The following is an 18,713-nucleotide window of genomic DNA, read 5'->3' on the forward strand; positions in this document are numbered from 1 at the left end:
CAGAAAAGCCCAAAACCACAGATTCAACAAAGAAATGAAAGAAGCAAGAGCACAGGCAATTGCATGGAATAATGAAGGGGTAAATATGAGCAAACAACAGAAAAAGAAAAAAGAAATTACAATAGACAGCTTGTATCCAGGCAATGAACAAAGAGCAAATGGAACAGAGAAGGATGAGGGAACACCAAGCAAAAAAACAGAAATCCCAGTGAATTGGATACAGGGTTTGGAAGAACTCAAAATACAATTCAAAACGCAATTAAGAGAGGATGAAGACAACTGGGAAAAGAACTTATTTTTTTTAATTTGAATTAATTTATTTATAGTTAATTTAGAATATTATTCCTTGGTTACAATAATCACAATATTCCCTTCCCTCTGCTCCACCCACCCTTCCTGCAGCCAACGAGCAATTACATTGGGTATTACTTGTATCCTTGATCAGAACCTATTTCCATGCTGTTGAAGTTTGCACTAGGGTGTTCATTTAGAGTCTACATCCCCAACCATATCCCCTCGACCCATGTAGTCAAGCAGTTGTTTTTCTTCTATGTTTCTAGTCCCACAGTTTTTCCTCTGAAAGTGGATAGTTGTTTTTCTCATAGACTCCTCCAAGTTGTTCAGGATCACTGCATTGCCACTAATGGAGCAGTCCATTACATTCAATTGTACCACAATGTATCAATCTCTGTGTACAATGTTCTCCTTGTTCTGCTCCTTTCACTCTGAATTAATTCCTGGAGGTTGTTCCATATCTCAGTTTATTATTCCTTTGAGCACAATAGTATTCCATCACCAACATATACCACAATTTGTTCAGCCATTCCCCAACTGAAGGACATCCATTCATTTTTTTTTTTGCCACCACAAAGAGTGCAGCTATGAATATTCTTGAACAGGTCTTTTTCCTTATTATCTCTTTGGGGTACAAACCCAGCAGTACTATGGCTGGATCAAAGGGCAGACAGTCTTTTATCTCCCTTTGGGCATAGTTCCAAATTGCCTTCCATCAATTGACAACTCCATCAGCAATGCATTAATGTCCCAACTTTGCTACGTCCCCTCCAGCATTCATTACTTTCCTTTGCTGTGATGTTAGCTAATCTGCTAAGTGTGAGGTGATACCTCAGAGTTGTTGGGAAAAGAACTTAAAAACCAAGATAAGTCATCTGGAAACAGAGGCACTTGAACTAAAACAAGAAAATAGTGTCTTGAAAACAAAAATTAATCAGTTTGAAAATGAGGCAAAAGAGATGAAAGATCAGAAGGAGAAGGAAAACCAAAAAGCCAGGGATGAAATTGAGTCTTTAAAAATCAGAATACAATTAGAAGCAAGTGACTTCACAAGGCAGCAGGACACTATAAAAGAAAATCAAAAGAATGAAAAAATTGAGGAAAATATGAAGTACTTCATTCACAAAACAGATGATTTAGAAAATCATTCCAGGAGAGACAAATTAAGAATCATTGGTCTACCAGACGACCATGACAAAAGAAAAAGTCTGGACATCATAATGCAGGAAATTATCCAAGAAAACTGTCCCTATATTCTAGAACAAGAGGGTAAAGTGGAGATTGAAAGGTTCCACAGATCACCTCCTGTACCTAATCCCCAACTGACATCCCCAAGAATGTTACAGCCAAATTCAAGAACTATCAGACCATGGAAAAAAATATTATAAGCTGCTAAGAAGAAGTCATTCAGATACCATGGAACTACAGTGAGGATAACATAGAATCTGACTGCATCATAGAATATGATATTCCAGAAAGCAAGGGAATTAGGTCTACAACCAAGAATCAACTAACAAGCAAAACTGATTATATTCTTATAGGGGAAAGTATGGTCATTTAATAAAATAGAAGAATTAAAATCATTTGTAAAGAAAAGACCAGACCTGAAAAGAAAATTTGATGCCCAAACACAGAACTCAAGAAAATCATGAAAAGGTAATTAAGAAAGGGGGAGGGGAGAAAAACAAAAGCAAAAAAAAAAACCCAATAACTTTTTTTAAGAGACCCAACAAGTTAAAATGATATGAATCCCTATAAGAAAAGAAGTCATTGGTAACTTTTAAAAATTATTATTATCACCTGGGCAGCTAGAAGAATTACACTTAGAAGGAACAGTGACAAACTATATAGGATGAAATGCCAAGACATAAATATGTATATAGATATATGAATGTATAAATACATATATATATACATACATACACATATATGTATATATATATATACATCTACAGCTAAAAAAGAGGCTAATACTAAAAGAAATGGGAAAAGAAAAAAGGGGGTAAATTTATATGTCATGGAGAAGCACATGGTTGGAGGGGGGAGAACATCAATACACTGGAAGGACAAAGAGGTTGGAGATAGGAAATACTCAACTCTTACATGCATTGAAATTGACTTAAAGAGGGAAGAGCAGTCAAATAAATTGGGGCAGCGAATTGATTTGCACCCCATAGGGAAGTAGAAGGGTAACAAACTGACTAATGGGGAAGGAAGCAGTACAAAGGAGGGAGAGGGTGGGGGTAGTTTAAACAGACTGTAAAGAAAATGAGAGGGGAATAAGAAGGGAAAGGGGGTAGAAAGGGAAGTAAAATAAGGGTGGTAATTAGGGGGACTGATTAAAAACAAAACTTTGGTGTAGGAGGAAATAGTGAAAGAAGAAAAGGCAGGATTAGGAGTGGAAATCAAAATGCTGGGAAATACACAGCTGGTAATCATAACTCTGAATGTGAATGGAATGAACTCACCCATAAAACACAAGCGAATAGCAGAGTGAATTAGAAACCAAAACCCTACCATATGCTGTCTACAAGAAACACACATGAGGAAGGTAGACACACATAGGATAAAAGTAAGAGGATGGAGCCAAATCTATTGGGCATTAACTGATTAAAAGAAGGCAGGAGCCACAATCATGATATCTGACAAAGCCAAACTAAAAATAGATCTATTTAAAAGAGATAGGGAAGGTAATTACATCCTGATAAAAGGCAGTATAGACAATGAGGAAATATCAGTATTCAACATGTATGCACCAAATGCCATAGCATCCAAATTTCTAAAGGAGAAACTAGTGGAGCTCAAGGATGAAATAGATAGAAAAACTATACTAGTGGGAGATCTGAACCTTCCTCTATCAGAACTAGATAAATCAAACCCAAAAATAAATAAGAAAGAGGTAAGAGAAGTGAATGAAATCTTAGAAAAATTAGAGTTAGTAGATATGTGGAGAAAAATAAATGGGGACAAAAAGGAATACATCTTCTTCTCTGAAGCACATGGAACATTCACAAAGATTAAACATGTATTAGGGCATAAAAATATTGCAAACAAGTACAAAAGAGCACAAATAATAAATGCAACCTTCTCAGATCACAATGAAATGAAAATAATAATGAGTAAGGGTACATGGAGAGGTAAATGAAAAATTAATTGTTAATTAAACAATTGAATTCTCCAGAATTGGTTAGTTAAAGAACAAATCATAGAAACAATCAATAATTTCATTGAAGAAAATGACATCCTTTCAAAATATATAGGATGCAGCCAAAGCAGTACTCGGGGGAAATTTATATGCTTGAGTTCATATATTATCAAATTAGAGAGGGCAGAGGTCAATGAATTGGGCATGCAAATTAAAAAATCTAGAAGGTGAACAAATTAAAACCCCTCAGACAAAGACTAAATTAGAGATCCTAAAAATCAAAGGAGAAATTAATGAAATTGAAAGTAAAAAAACTATTGATTTAATAAATAAGACTAGAAGCTGGTACATTGAAAAAAACAAATAAAATAGATAAAGTACTGGTCAATCTAATTATAAAAAGGAAAGAAGAAAACCAAATTGACAGTATCCAAGATGAAAAGGGAGACCTCACCTCTAATGAAGAGGAAATTAAGGCAATCATTAAAAAGTATTATGCCCAATTATATGGGAATGAATATGGCAATCTAGGTGATATGGATGAATATTTACAAAAATATAAATTGCCGAGACTAACAGAGGAAGAAATAGATTATCTAAACAACCCTATATCAGAAAAATAAACTGAACAAGCCATCAAAAGAACTCCCTAAGAAAAAATCCCCACATCCAGATGGATTCACAAATGAATTCTATCAAACATTCAAAGAACAACTAATCCCAATATTATAGAAACTATTTGACAGAATAAGCAAAGAAGGAGTTCTTCCAAATTCCTTTTACAACACAAATATGGTACTGATTCCAAAGCCAGGTGGGTCAAAAACAGAGAAAGAAAAATATAGACCAATCTCCCTAATGAATATAGATGCAAAAATCTTAAATAGGATACTAGCAAAAAGACTCCAGCAAGTGATCACGAGGGATATTCTCTATGACCAGGTAGGATTCATACCAGGAATGCAAGGATGGTTCAATATTAGGAAAACCATCCACATAATTGACCATATTAACAAGCAAACCGACAAAAACCACATGATTATCTCAATAAATGCAGAAAAAGCCTTTGACAAAATACAACATCCATTCCTCTTGAAAACACTAAAAAGCATAGGAATAGAAGAGCCTTTCCTAAAAATAATAAAAAGTATATATCTAAAACCATCATCAAACATCATCTGCAATGGGGATAAATTAGATGCCTTCCCAATAAGATCAGAAGTGAAACAAGGATGCCCATTATCACCTCTATTATTTAACATTGTACTAGAAACACTAGCAGTAGCAATTAGAGACGAAAAAGAAATTGAAGGTTTTAAAATAGGCAATGAAGAGACCAAGCTATCACTCTTTGCAGATATGATGCAGATATGATAAGATGATCTACTTAAAGAATCCTAGAGAATCAACCAAAAAGCTAGTCAAAATAATCAACAATTTTAGCAAAGTTGCAGGATACAAAATAAACCCACATAAGTCATCAGCATATCTATATTTTTCAAACACATCTCAGCAGCAAGAATTGGAAAGAGAAATTCCATTTAAAATGACCTTAGACAATATAAAATACTTAGGAATCTATTTGCTGAGTCAAATACAGGAACTATATGAACACAACTTCAAAACACTCTCCACACAATTAAAAAACTAGACCTAAACAATTGGAAAAACATTGATTGCTCATGGGTAGGATGAGCTAACATAATAAAAATGGCAATCCTACCCAAATTAATTTACTTGTTTAGTGCCATATCCACTGAACTACCAAAAAAACTTTATTTACTGAATTAGAAAAAAACATATCATAGTTCATTTGGAAGAACAAAAGATCAAGGATATCCAGGGAAATCATGAAAAAAAATGCAAAGGAAGGAGGCCTTGCAGTCCCAGATCTCAAACTGTACTATAAAGGAGGGATCATCAAAACAATTTGGTACTGGCCAAGAGACAGAAAGGAGGATCATTGGAATAGACTTGGGATAAGTGACCTCAACAAGGCAGTCTATGATCAGCCCAAAGATCCCAGCTTTTGGGAACAAAATCCACTATTTGATAAAAATGCTGGGAAAACTGGAAGACAGTATGGGAGAAATTAGATTTAGATCAACATCTCACACCCTATAACAAGATAAACTCAGAATAGGTGATTCACTTGAATATAAGGAAGGAAATTATTTTTTTAACATTATTTTATTCGGTCATTTCCAAACATTATTCATTGGACACAAAGATCATTTTCTTTTCCTCCCCCACCCCCTCCCACCACCTCTCCCATAGCCGAAGTACGATTCCACTGGGTATCACATGTGTTCTTGTTTCGAACCCATTTCCATGTTGTTGGTATTTGCACTAGAGTGTTCATTCAGAGTCTCTCCTCAGTCATATCCCCTCAACCCCTGTAGTCAAGCAGTTGCTTTTCATCGGTGTTTATACTCCCACAGTTTATCCTCTGCTTGTGGATAGTGTTTTTTAGATCCTTGCAGATTGTTCAGGGGCATTGCATTGACCCTAATCGTGAAGTCCATTACCTTCAATTGTACCACAGTGTATCAGTCTCTGTGTACAATGTTTTCCTGGTTCTGCTCCTTTCACTCTGTATCACTTCCTGGAGGTTGTTCCAGTCTTCATGGAATTCCTCCACTTTATTATTCCTTTTAGCACAATAGTATTCCATCACTAACATATACCAAAATTTGTTCAGCCATTCCCCAATTGAAGGGCATCCCCTCATTTTCCAATGTTTTGCCACCACAAAGAGTGCAGCTATGAATATTCTTGTACAAGTTAAAGAAGGAAATTGTAAGCAAATTAGGTGAACACAGAATAGTATATATGTCAGATCTTTGGGAAAGGAAAGATTTTAAAACCAAGCAAGAGTTAGAAAAAAATCACAAAATATAAAATAAATAATTTTGATTACATCAAATTAAAAAGTTTTTGTACAAACAAAACCAATGAAACCAAAATTAGAAGGGAAGCAACAAATTGGGAAACAATCTTCATAACAAAAAACTCTGACAAAAATCTAGTTACTCAAATTTATAAAGAGCTAAATCAATTGTACAAAAAAAATCAAGCCATTCTCCAATTGAAAAATGGGCAAGGGACATGAATAGGCAATTTTCAGTTAAAGAAATCAAAAGTATTAATAAACACATGAAAAAGTGTTCTAAATCTCTTATAATCAGAGAGATGCAAATCAAAATCACTCTGAGGTATCACCTCACACCTAGCAGATTGCTAACATGACAACAAAGGAAAGTAATGAATGCTGGAGGGGATGTGGCAAAGTTGGAACATTAATACACTGTTGGTGTATTTGTGAATTGATCCAACCATTCTGGAGGGCAATTTGGAACTGTGCCCAAAGGGCACTAAAGGACTTTCTGCCCTCTGATCCTGCCATAGCACTGCTGGGTTTGTACCCCAAAGAGATAATAAGGAAAAAGACATGTACAAGAATATTCATAGCTGCGTTCTTTGTGTTGGTAAAAAATTGGAAAATGAGGGGATGCCCTTCAATTGGGGAATGGCTGAACACATTGTGGTATATGTTGGTGATGGAATACTATTGTGCTCAAAGGAATAATAAACTGGAAGAATTCCATGTGAACTGGAATGATGTACAGGAATTGATGCAGACTGAAAGGAGCAGAACCAGGAGAACATTGTACACAGAGACTGATACACTGTGGTACAATTGAATGTAATGGACTTCTCCATTAATGGCAGTGCAGTGATCCTGAACAACCTGGAGGGACCCATTAGAAAGAACACTATCCACATTCAGAGGAAAAACTGTGGGAGTAGTAACACTGAAGAAAAACAACTGCTTGATTACATGGGCTGAGGGGGATATGATTGGGGATGTAGACTCTAAATAATCATCCTAGTGCAAACATCAACAACATCAAAATAGGTTTTGATAAAGGATACTTGTAATACCCAATGAAATTTTGCATCAGCTACAGGAAAGGGGGAGGGGAGGGAAGGAAAAATATAATTCTTATAACCAAGGAATAATGCTCTAAATTGACTAAATAAATTAAAAATAAAATTAAAAATGTAGATTCAAGAGACAGATATGTACAAATACAGGTCTATCTGACATACTCAAAACATATTCAAAATAATTTTGTAGAGATGGCACTAGCAGTTAGGGCAAGTATGGAAGATTTCATGTTGAAAATGATGTTTGTGTTGTCTTAAAGGAAAGTAGGAGTTCTAAGAGTTGGAGATTGTCAATGATAGACTGAGGCACACAGGGAGAAAATGAGTCCCTGAATGAGGAAGAGTAAGGTCAATCATATTCAACTTTAGTCAGCATGAATTATAGTCACTAAAGCTGAAAAGGTATTTTTGGATTAAGTTGCGAAGTGTTTCAAAGTCAAATAGAGGATCTTATATTCCAGAAATAATGGGGGGAGGGGGAGCACTCCAGTAAGGAGCACTAGAATTTCCTGAAAAAGCCAATATATATTTAGACCTATGTTTAAGGAAAATCCCTTTGGCAGCTATGTAGAGGATGAACTGAAGTAAACTATAATGATGAACTAGTACTAGAACAAACTATACTATTAGATAATTATGAATAAATTTACTGCCTATGTAATATTGCTTTTTCTAATATAGTAATTGTTTCTGATGTAATAATAAAAATAACACGTTTAATAGACTTCATAAGAAGACAGTGGCATACTCTCATACGGTAATCCAAACTACCTATTTAATTGATTTTTTGAGAATTATATAGGAAATCAAGTCAGAGATCTGTTTAGCTTCTAGTTATGTCAATAATTAGCCCTAATGACCTTGGGCAAGTTGTTCAAATTAAGTTTTAGCTGTCTCATCAATAAAATTCTGGATGTATACTATATAACCTACAACGTTTTTCCAGCTCTGACAATCTCACATCAGTTTATACACTAAAAATCAGCATCATTCTTACCCTTCTAAAAGAAGCTGTTCCAGATTTTCTATGACATCTGCAAGAAATTCAGGGACAGATGATAGCTGATTGTAGGAGAGATTGAGCAGCTTCAGGGTTCGACATCTGATAGTTGGATCCAAAATTATAGAAGGTCCAATGTCATTACGGGAGATATCAAGATTCGTAATGCAATTCATTTTCAAGAAATAGGCAGGAATTGATGTGATTTTGTTACTGTGTAAGTCCAAATATTTCAAACATTTTAAAGTCTAAAAGAAAATATTTTGAAGTTATAAAGTGATATCTGACTAAGAAAATTTAATCCAAAGCCTAGAACTTCTGATAAACTAGAATAGGTTATAGGGAACAAAGTAAAGATAATTAAAATGGAAAGGGTACTCCACTATTAGCAAACATGTAAGATACTGAGAAATACAAAATCCATATATTTCAGAACTTTATAATCTTGGAGGAAAAGATAAGCCATATATGTAAATATGACATACATGCAATACAAATTAAAATATTCTCCATTTTCTTAGACTGAACATTGGCATCATATTTTTCCCAATTCTCTTCTCGCTCTCTAATCTGATTTAATTAGTCTTTCTGATTCCTTAATCTGGCATGTCCTCATGTGTTTATTCTTATCTCTCTGGCTTCTATATACATTTACATAAACTTGACAATCTCACTCCCTTCTAAATTTTAATTACCATCTCTATGCAGATGACTTCCAAAGTTAAAAGTCTAGAGATCACCTAGAACTCTGAGCTCCAGACCAGTTGCTTATAAAACAACAACTCTTCCTGAATGTCTGCCTGGCACTTCAAATTCAACACATCTCAAACCAAGCTTATTGTCTTTGCCTAAAACTCTTCCTTCTGACTTTTCAGTCATTTGTATCACATTTCACATAGGCTATATCACATTACATGATTGGTATATGGTAAATGTTTGATAAATGCTTAGTCTGACTGACTGACTGAATATGTTAGGTTTGTTTGTTTTTTAACTCCTTTCAATCCTCTTTCATATCAAGTCTCAAAGTATCCAGAATAATTTTATTTCTGTGAATGTATGTACACATACATAGGAAAATTTTATTTTGTCACACTCCTCTTCAACAATGTTCAGTGACTCTCTAGTTAAATCCAATGGCCAGGTTAAGCCAAATTCTTTTGCCTGGCATTCAAATGCCTCCCCAAATGTTTGACAATTTGGCATAATCTTACCTTCTCAATGGTTTGATCTCAAGTTACTCCCCTCCACACCTTCAATATTTAGTTAAATTATGCTAGTATCTGGCTTATTAATTCAAAATGTATTTCCCCAGGTCCTGGTCTTGTTCACATTGGTATCTATACCTGGAATGCCCTTTCCTCTTCCCCACTTCAAAAAATAACTCACACACATATCAAAAAATCACTTACTGGCAAGTGATAGTTCACGTTCTAGCAAAGTTAGAAGATTGATAGTATCTTATAATCATAAAAAAGGATACCCCCTTTCAAGACTCAACAACAAAAGTCCTTAAGTTAATCCAAAAACTATGCAAGTGCATATTTTATTTAAAAAATGTTAAATTACTTCACAGAGTTGTTGGGGAATTCTTTTAAGTGAATTCTGGTGAAGCTCCAGTTTCTCAAGACGTGTTAAATGATCACTTAAACAGCATTTCTTGCTTATATCATCAATATCTTCTAGTTCATTTGCTGAAAGGTCCAATGATTTTATACATTCTCTTTCTGAGGTTAGAGAAAAAACGCTGTCTGATTGCCTCAAATGGGAATGGAATTTTGAAGATCCTTCTGCAAAATGTAATGCATAACATAGAAAATACATTTCATCAAAAAATAAAAAGAGAAAGTCTGAATGAGCTCCTTAAAATTCTGCCCTTATAAAAGGTAAATAGGTTTTCATCCAGAAATGTATTTTATACTTCTGCTATGTATGGGACTTTAAGACAAACAAAATCCCAAGATTTCTATGCAAAATAAAAATGAAAGTGAGTAATTTTAATGATTTTGAGTATCAGAGGTGGACTTGATAATTACTTGATTCTGACCCAAAAATCTAATTCCATATGGTTACTAGTATAAATACTCACGAACAGAATCATCTGAAGAAAATAAGTCTCTTCTTTTCTTCAATAATTCTTCATGGTCAAAACTGGTTTCCTTTCAGAAAATAAAGACATCCATGAGAAAGCCTGTGTCATTTTCTAAAATAAAAAATGTCTATCAATGCAGGAACAATGTCTACAGGTTTTTTAAAAGAGAATTTATAAAATATATAGAGAGAAATTGAGTAAAGTAAAATGGAGCACCTAAACCTAAAATAATACAATTATTACCTCTTTATTGGTTTTGGAACTAGAAAGAACTTTGATTACATTGCTTTGCTTTGGGGTAGAATTGTTCCATTATCCATTAAGTTCAGTTTTCTTTTCACTATATTACATCTGTGAATTAAATAAACTATGTGCGACAATTCCACCTCTTTAAATAGATCTTATTGTCTACCTTCTTTGGAGACAGTTAAGTAGTTAAAGAACTGGGTTGGGAGCCAGGAATTTAAATTCAGCTTAAATTTAAATTTTAAAATTAGATTTGAGTTTAAATCCAACTTCACACACTTACAAGCAATGTAATCCCGGGCATGTCACTTGATCTCTTTGCCTTAATCCACTAGGGAAGAAAATGACAAACCACTCTATTATTCTTGCTGAGAAAACCCTAACAGCAATATTGGCATGCTATGGTCCATGGAGAGTCATGAACAATCAGAGGCATCACTGAAGAGCAATTGGTTACTTTTAACCCAATTAAAAACCTGCATTAACTAATGCAGAATCATAAATAACAAAATATATTTATTAAAGTTTACTTATACTACTAGTATTTCAAAGCTAACTTAGTGATTGCTCTCAAACAATGATTATACTTCACCACAAATTAGAGTTAAAGGGTTCAATCATGTGCCTTTTAAACAAAACTTTATGGTCAAATCTACAAAATGTTTTGGGTAATTTGGTCCTATTTTCTAAGACTTCAAGTCATTCCAGAGTCACCAAATATAAGGAAAAAATTTTAAATAATTATCAGTGAAATTAAGTAAGTAATCCCTTGACACATCATATAAGCATATTATTGAAAAATTGATCAGAGAGCAAATCTCATTTTATTTTATAATGAAATCCCACAAGAGTCCTAGAATTGTGTTCTTACAGAAAAAAAAAAATGGTTTGTGTCAAAGCAGCTTGTTATATAGAAGACAGGAATCTTCTAGATGGGGGAAGAGAAGAAACCTGTATTTATTTAGTAACTTATTATGTACTAGGGACTGTGGTAAAAACTTTACAGTCATCTCATTTGATGCTCTCAAAAGCCCTTTGAGGTAGGTGATATAATTAATCTTACTTTAGAATTGAGGAAACTGAAGCAAACAAAATTGCTTGCCAAAGGATAACTAAGGTCTCCCTACCTTGATTCCCAGAGATCTATCTACTATACCATCTATCTGCCTTAGAAGAAAATTAGAAGAAAAATAAGCAAGTTCTGAGATGGGTCATTTCTTACCTCAGCCTTTCATTCATGTCTGCTTTCTCCAGTAGAAAATAAAGTCCTTCTCCAAAGAGAAGCTGGCTAGTATGTATATACATTATGCCCCAAGGACAAGTTAATCAATTAACTATATGCTAGATATACAAAGACAAAAACATAACAGCCCTGTTCTCCTGGCAACATATTCTAAGGGGAAAGACAATCCTTACATATATAGGTATACAAAATCTATACAAGGTAACCTTGGAGAGGAAGGAACTATCTAAGCTGGGATCAGAAAAGGCTCCTCATAAAAAGCAACAGGATTTGAACTATCATCAGTCAGAAGCATCAAATAGGCCAGTATGGCTAGGCCACAAAGAACGTAGAGGGAAGTAACATTTTGGTAGACTGGAAAGTTAGGAAAGGGCTAGGTGTTAGGAGTTTTAAATGTCAAAGAAATGAGTTTATATAGGAAATAGTAGGTAGTCACTGGAATTTACTGAGTAGGGGTTCACATGAATAGAACTGCATTTTGGGGAAATCATTATTAAGGTTGTTGAACATAGAATGGAGTAGAAAAAAACTCGAGATTGGGAGGCCAATTAGAAGGTTTTGTTGTAGTTTAGGTGATAGGCAAAGAGAGCTTGAAGTAAGGCAATGCCTTTGTAAAAAGAGAGAAGATGTTATAACTAAATGATGTGAGGAAAATGTGTAAAGTGATTAAATATATGGAGTAAGTAAAAGTGAGGATGACACCAAGGCTATCTTTTCACTAGCTGTCTCATCTCTAGATCCACAGATCATGCCCTAAAAGACTTATCCATTTCAACTCAGATTTCTATGGTACACCCAGTTCACAATCTGTAGTAAGGGGTTCATCATGAGGGGTTAATTAGTATTCATAAGAGACATGAAGCTGATATACAGATTTCAGTCAGCCACATAAGTAAAACTGATCTAATGAGGTTGTTAAGGGAGACAGTATGGCCAAAAAAAAAAAAGAGAGAGAGAGAGAAAGAAGTATATGAATAAGTGCCACATATAACCCTTAAGAATGACATCATTACCTGGGTTGTTTGAAAGGATAGACAGGTAGATAGATAGATAGATAGATAGATAGATAGATAGATAGATAGATAGATAGATAGGTACAGAGAGATAAGATAGATAGATTAGATGACTTGAGGTCAAAAATGGATATAATGGAATGAGCTAAAAATATCAAAGGAGGAAGAGTTAAAATGGAAGAATTATCTCATATTAAAGAGGATTAAGTGGAAGAACTGTCACAGAGAAGGGGAGGAAAAGTTGGAGGACTGGTAGTATTAGAACCCCACCCTCATCAGATCTGGGTTAAAGAGGGAACATATTTAATTAGAAGGATAAAAATCTCAACATATAGAGAAACAGGAGGGAAGGGGATAAGATAAGAGGGACCAAGTCCCCTTAAGAGACTAAGAGAAGGGAGGGTAGATGAACAGAAAAGAGAGCAAGGGGATAAGAAAAGGAAGGGATACCCATATAGCAAGAAATGGCGGGTAGGGGGGAGGTGAAGGGATAAAGGAGGGACTCGAAGGACAATATAAAGGAGGGGGGTTTTAGACTTGAATTCATATCAAGCAATAGAAGGGCAGTGTTGGGGGAAAAAGAAGGAACTTTGGGAAGTTGGATAGAATAAAAACTAAAAGGTAAGGGGGAAGGGACAAAAGAGGGATTTGGGTCTAATTTAGAACTAGGAGGGGAAAGGGGGAGGATATGGGAAGGGTACTAAGAAGGGGTGTAATTGGGGAAGTAATGGATAGGAGAAGTTGGATGTCTAAGGAGAGATACAACAAATAGAGAAGAAGAGAAGGACAAAAAGTAAAGAAAAACAGACAGGAGAGAAATACACAACTAGTATTATGACTTGGAATATGAATGGGATGAATTCACCTATAAAACAAAAAAGATAGAATAGATCAAAACTCAACAATATGTTGTTTTTAAGAACATATCAAATGAAAGATATACCAACAGTAAAATATAAAGAACTTTGGGAGAATATACTATGCCTCAGCTGATACAAAGAAGATAGGAGTAGCTATCATGATATCTGAAAAAGCTAAAGCTAAAGTAAATGTAATCAAATGAGATAAAAAGAAACTATATTATGATAAAAGACACTATAAATAATAAAGAATTATCAATATTAAACCGATATGCACCAAATGTTAAAGCATCTAGACTTTTAAAGGAAAAACTAAATGAGTTACAGATGGACATAGGAAAGTATTAAGGATTTCAATTTCCCCCTCTTAGAACTAGATAAATCTAACCAAAATGAGTAAGAAAGAAGTCAAGGAGATGAACAGAATCTTAGATAAGTGAAATATGATAGATACCTGGAGAGAACTAAATGGGAACAGAAGAGAGTATACCTTCTCTTCACTGATACATGCTACCTTTACAAAAACTGACCATACATTAGAGCATTAACATTATAATTTAAAATAGAAAAGCCAAAACATTAAATGCACCCTTTTAGATGACAGTGCAATAAAAATTATATATATAATAAGTGTATATATAATATATGTATATATATATATATATGAGACTATGAAAACACAAAGTAAAAACTGACTGGAAACTAAATAACAATCTTAAAGAATAAGTGGGTCCTAGTACTATCTATGAAATAGAAAAGTCGATGGGTGGAATAGAACAAATAGCAAAAAGACTATATCAATCTTGTATTTGACAAAAGCATAGATTCAGGTTTGGGTGATAAGAAATCACTACTTGGTAAAAATTGCTGAGACAACTGGAAGTTAGTTTAGCAGAAACTAAATATAGACCAATATCTTATTCCATTCATTAAGATAAGATCAAAATGGATACATGATCTAAACATAAAAAGAGATCACAAGTAAATTAGAAGAACAGGGAACATATTACCTATAAGATTTATGTATAGGAGAGGAATTTATAAACTAATAAGGAATAGACAGCATTGTGAAATGTAAAATGGATAATTCTGAGTATATTAAATTGAAATATTTTTGTATAAATAAAACAAATGTTGCCAAGATTAGAAGAAAAGCATAAAATTATAAAATATGTATAGACAGTCTCTTAGATAGAGGTCTCATATCTAAAATATGTAGAGAACTTTGTCAAATTTATAAGAATAAGAGCCATCCACCAACTGATAAATAGAAAATAGATAACAGAACATTTTTGGATAAAGAAATCAAAGCCATATAGGTATAGGGAAAATGCTCCAATTCACCACTGATTAGAGAAATGCAAATAAAAATAATTCTGAGATAGCACCTCACACCCATCAGATTGGCTAAGATGACAAAAGAGAGAAAAAGGGGAGAATGTGGGAAAATGGGGATACCAATACACTGTTGCTGTGTTGTGAAGTGATTCAACCATTTTGGAGAGAAATTTGTAATTATTTCCACAAAGTTGTAAAATCTGAAGGAAGGAGGACTTGCAGTCCCAGATCTCAAACTATACTATAAAGCAGTGGTCATCAAAACAATATGGTAGTGTCTAAGAGACAGAAAGGAGGATCAGTGGAATAGACTTGGGGTAAGTGACCTCAGCAAGACAGTCTATGATCAGCCCAAAGATCTCAGCTTTGGGGACCAAAATCTACTATTTGATAAAAACTGCTGGGAAAATTGGAAGAGAGTATGGGAGAGATTAGGTTTGGATCAACATCTCACACTCCACACCAAAATAAACTCAGAATGGGTGAATGACTTGAATATAAAGAAGGAAAACAATAAGTAAATTAGGTGAACACAGAATAGTATACATGTCAGATCTTTGGGAAAGGAAAGATTTTAAAACCAAGCAAGAGTTAGAAGAAAAATCACAAAATATAAAATAAATAATTTTGATTACATCAAATTAAAAAGGTTTTGTACAAACAAAACCAATGCCACCAGAATTAGAAAGGAAGCAACAAATTGGGAAACAATCTTCATAACCAAAACCTCTGACAAAGGTCTAATTACTCAAATTTATAAAGAGCTAAATCAATTGTACAAAAAAATCAAGCTATTCTCCAAGGGACACAAAAAAGCAATTTTCAGTTAAAGGAATCAAAACTATTAATAAGTACATTAAAAAGTGTTCTAAATCTCTTATAATCAGAGAGATGCAAATCAAAACAACTCTGAGATATCACCTCACACCTAGCAGATTGGCTAACATGACAGCAATGGAAAGTAATTAATGCTGGAAGAGATATGGCAAAGTTGGGATATTAATGCACTGCTAGTGGAGTTGTGAATTGAGGGAAGGCAATCTGGAACTGTGCCCAAAGGGTGCCAAAAGACTGTCTGCTCTTTGTAGCACTGCTGGGTTTGTACCCCCAAAGAGATAATAAGGAAAAAGATATGTACAAGAAATATTCATAGCTGTGCTCTTTGTGGCGGCAAAAAATTGGAAAATGAGGGGCTGCCCTTTGATTGGGAAATGGCTGAACAAATTGTGGTATATGTTGGTGATGGAATACTATTGTGCTCAAAGGAATAATAAACTGGAGGAATTCCATGTGAATTGGAATGACGTCCAGGAATTAATGCAGAATGAAAGGAGCAGAACAAAGAGAACATTGTACTCAGAGACTGATACACTGTGGCACAACCGAATGACTTCTCCATTAGTAGCAATGCAGTATCCTGAACAACCTGGAGGGACCTACCAGAAAGAACACTATCCACATTCAGAGGAAACACTGTGGGAGTAGAAACACTGAAGAATAACAATTACTTGATTACATGGGTCAAGGGGGATATGATTGGGTATGTAGACTCTAAATGAACAACCTAGTGCAAACATCAAAACATGGAAATAAGTTTTGACCAAGGACACATGTAAAAATCAGTGGAACTGCACATCGACTATGGAAAGGGTGGGTAAGGGGAGGGAGAGAAAGAATATGATTCTTGTAACCAAGAAATAATATTCTAAATTGACTAAATAAAAAAAAATTTTAAGCTACATTAAAAGACTTCTTAGTGCTTCTCTTGATGAAAAAAAAAATGCCATGGTGGGAAGGGAAACCAACAAGGAGAAAACACCCTGTAGACAAGCACATGAACATGGGGAGTGGGCCATATGGTAGGCCTAAGAGGAAATAAATATACATGAAGGAAGATTGAACATTACCTTATTAGTAACTGGGCAAATACTCTGGTAATCTTATACATGATATATAATTTTCAAGATTGCTTTTCCTATAAACAAGTACTCCTGAATAAAGCTTTAGCTTGGCTTCTAACACCTACATATAAGTACCTTTGAAAAAAACCTAGAATGGGGAATGAAAAAGAGGGTCTAGTGGGAGCAAAGAAGAAAAAAGGAGAACAAAAGTGAGGTCAATACATTTAATATCTCAGACAACTTCAGTAGGCTTTCTAGGATAGTGATCTGGGACTCACATTAGCCAGCAGTCTCTCAAGCAGTGTTTTGTTTTCTTCTCAGACTTCATTTTAAGAACTGGGGCTCTGCTTATATCTCTTGCTAAGATTATAACTTTGTACTTCTAGTACAGAAATTGTGTCTGTATTATGTTTCTCCATTGTCACAAATGTGTTTTGCATTAGTTCCTTCTCCCTTATTCTAATTCCCAAGTTGTTTTCCTAAGAGTCAAAATACCAATCCTGAATATCAGTCTCTGTGGAATACTCCCTGCAATAATTCTTTGATGCCTGCTGGCCCTAAACTATAGATTCCTTGGTATAACACTATTGCCACAATTCATTTCTAACTACTGATGAATTGGCTAAAAAATCAATCCTCAATTTCCTCTAATTTTCTACCTTTTATATTTGCCAACATTGAATTATGTTTTTAGTGAATTCTAATTAAGGCATGAACTAAGTTGGAGGAAAACTTGAACATGAAGTTTATCCTAAATGAAAAGTTTGATGGTTAAGTTGTAAATGATTCATAGAAAATTCTGTTCATTTATTCAAGTGTAAAATGTGATTACTTAATCCTTATTATAATTAATATTTCCTTATTCTACTTTCCTAGCAAGATATCTATCTACCAACAGGGCTCTGTGAAGCTTCCTACCTATCTGCCTCATTTTCTTTTACTTAACCATCGAAGTTCGCTAAATACTCCAACCTTCCTAGAACTAGTCTTACTGTCCATGTAGAGTTCTCCCTGGATAATCCAAGTGGTGTTTACAATCTCTGTATTAGCATTATTAGAGATCTAACTGATCATTTTGCCCATGGTCACAGAGTTAATGGCAACTAAGTTTTTCTTATGTTTTTCGTTATCAAAAGGACTTATGAGAGTTATGATTTGTCTTACCATTGAAGTGGAATGCCTTTCCAAAGTTGCTGAGCCAAGCTGTAAGGCATTATCTTTATAAAGATCTCCCACATTAAAAGAGCTTGATTTCTTTTTCATAAGAAAGGAACCTTCACTTCCTATTTTAATAACAAAATATGAAATAGAAATTTTAAAAATGACATGAAGAATAAAGGCTGATGCACAAATCACAAACACGGGATTGATGAAGAATAATTTGATCAATTCTCTTTTAGAATCTTTCAGATGAAAAATGTGTAAACTTCAATCTTTAGTATGTTAATAATAATTTCTGATTTCACTTTTTTCAAACATCAGCTATTGCTATTGTATTAGGTTGTTTCTTTACTGGGTTGTTTATTATGGTATTATTATGGTAATTGGAGGTGCTGGGCAAACATACTGAGGAATAAGGTAATGGGAAGACAGAATTCTTTCCATCCCCCCCCCCCCCCATTTCTGCTGC

At 34.3% G+C, this 18,713-nt stretch overlaps 1 protein-coding gene across 1 annotated transcript in view; it reads right to left on the reverse strand.

Annotated features, from left to right (window-relative positions):
* The window catches only part of LRRK2 (leucine rich repeat kinase 2), a 186,857-nt gene that overhangs the window by 100,531 nt on the left and 67,613 nt on the right, over window positions 1–18,713 (reverse strand). Inside the window, exons 21-24 of the mRNA XM_007503896.3 lie at window positions 18,248–18,366; window positions 10,480–10,549; window positions 9,960–10,180; window positions 8,388–8,638 (exon numbers count right to left, since the gene is read on the reverse strand). Coding sequence (XP_007503958.2) covers window positions 8,388–8,638; window positions 9,960–10,180; window positions 10,480–10,549; window positions 18,248–18,366 — 661 coding nt within the window. The remainder of the gene's footprint in view (window positions 1–8,387; window positions 8,639–9,959; window positions 10,181–10,479; window positions 10,550–18,247; window positions 18,367–18,713) is intronic.

The sequence above is a fragment of the Monodelphis domestica genome, chromosome 5, assembly GCF_027887165.1.
Source record: "Monodelphis domestica isolate mMonDom1 chromosome 5, mMonDom1.pri, whole genome shotgun sequence".
Classification (NCBI taxonomy): Eukaryota; Metazoa; Chordata; class Mammalia; order Didelphimorphia; family Didelphidae; genus Monodelphis; species Monodelphis domestica.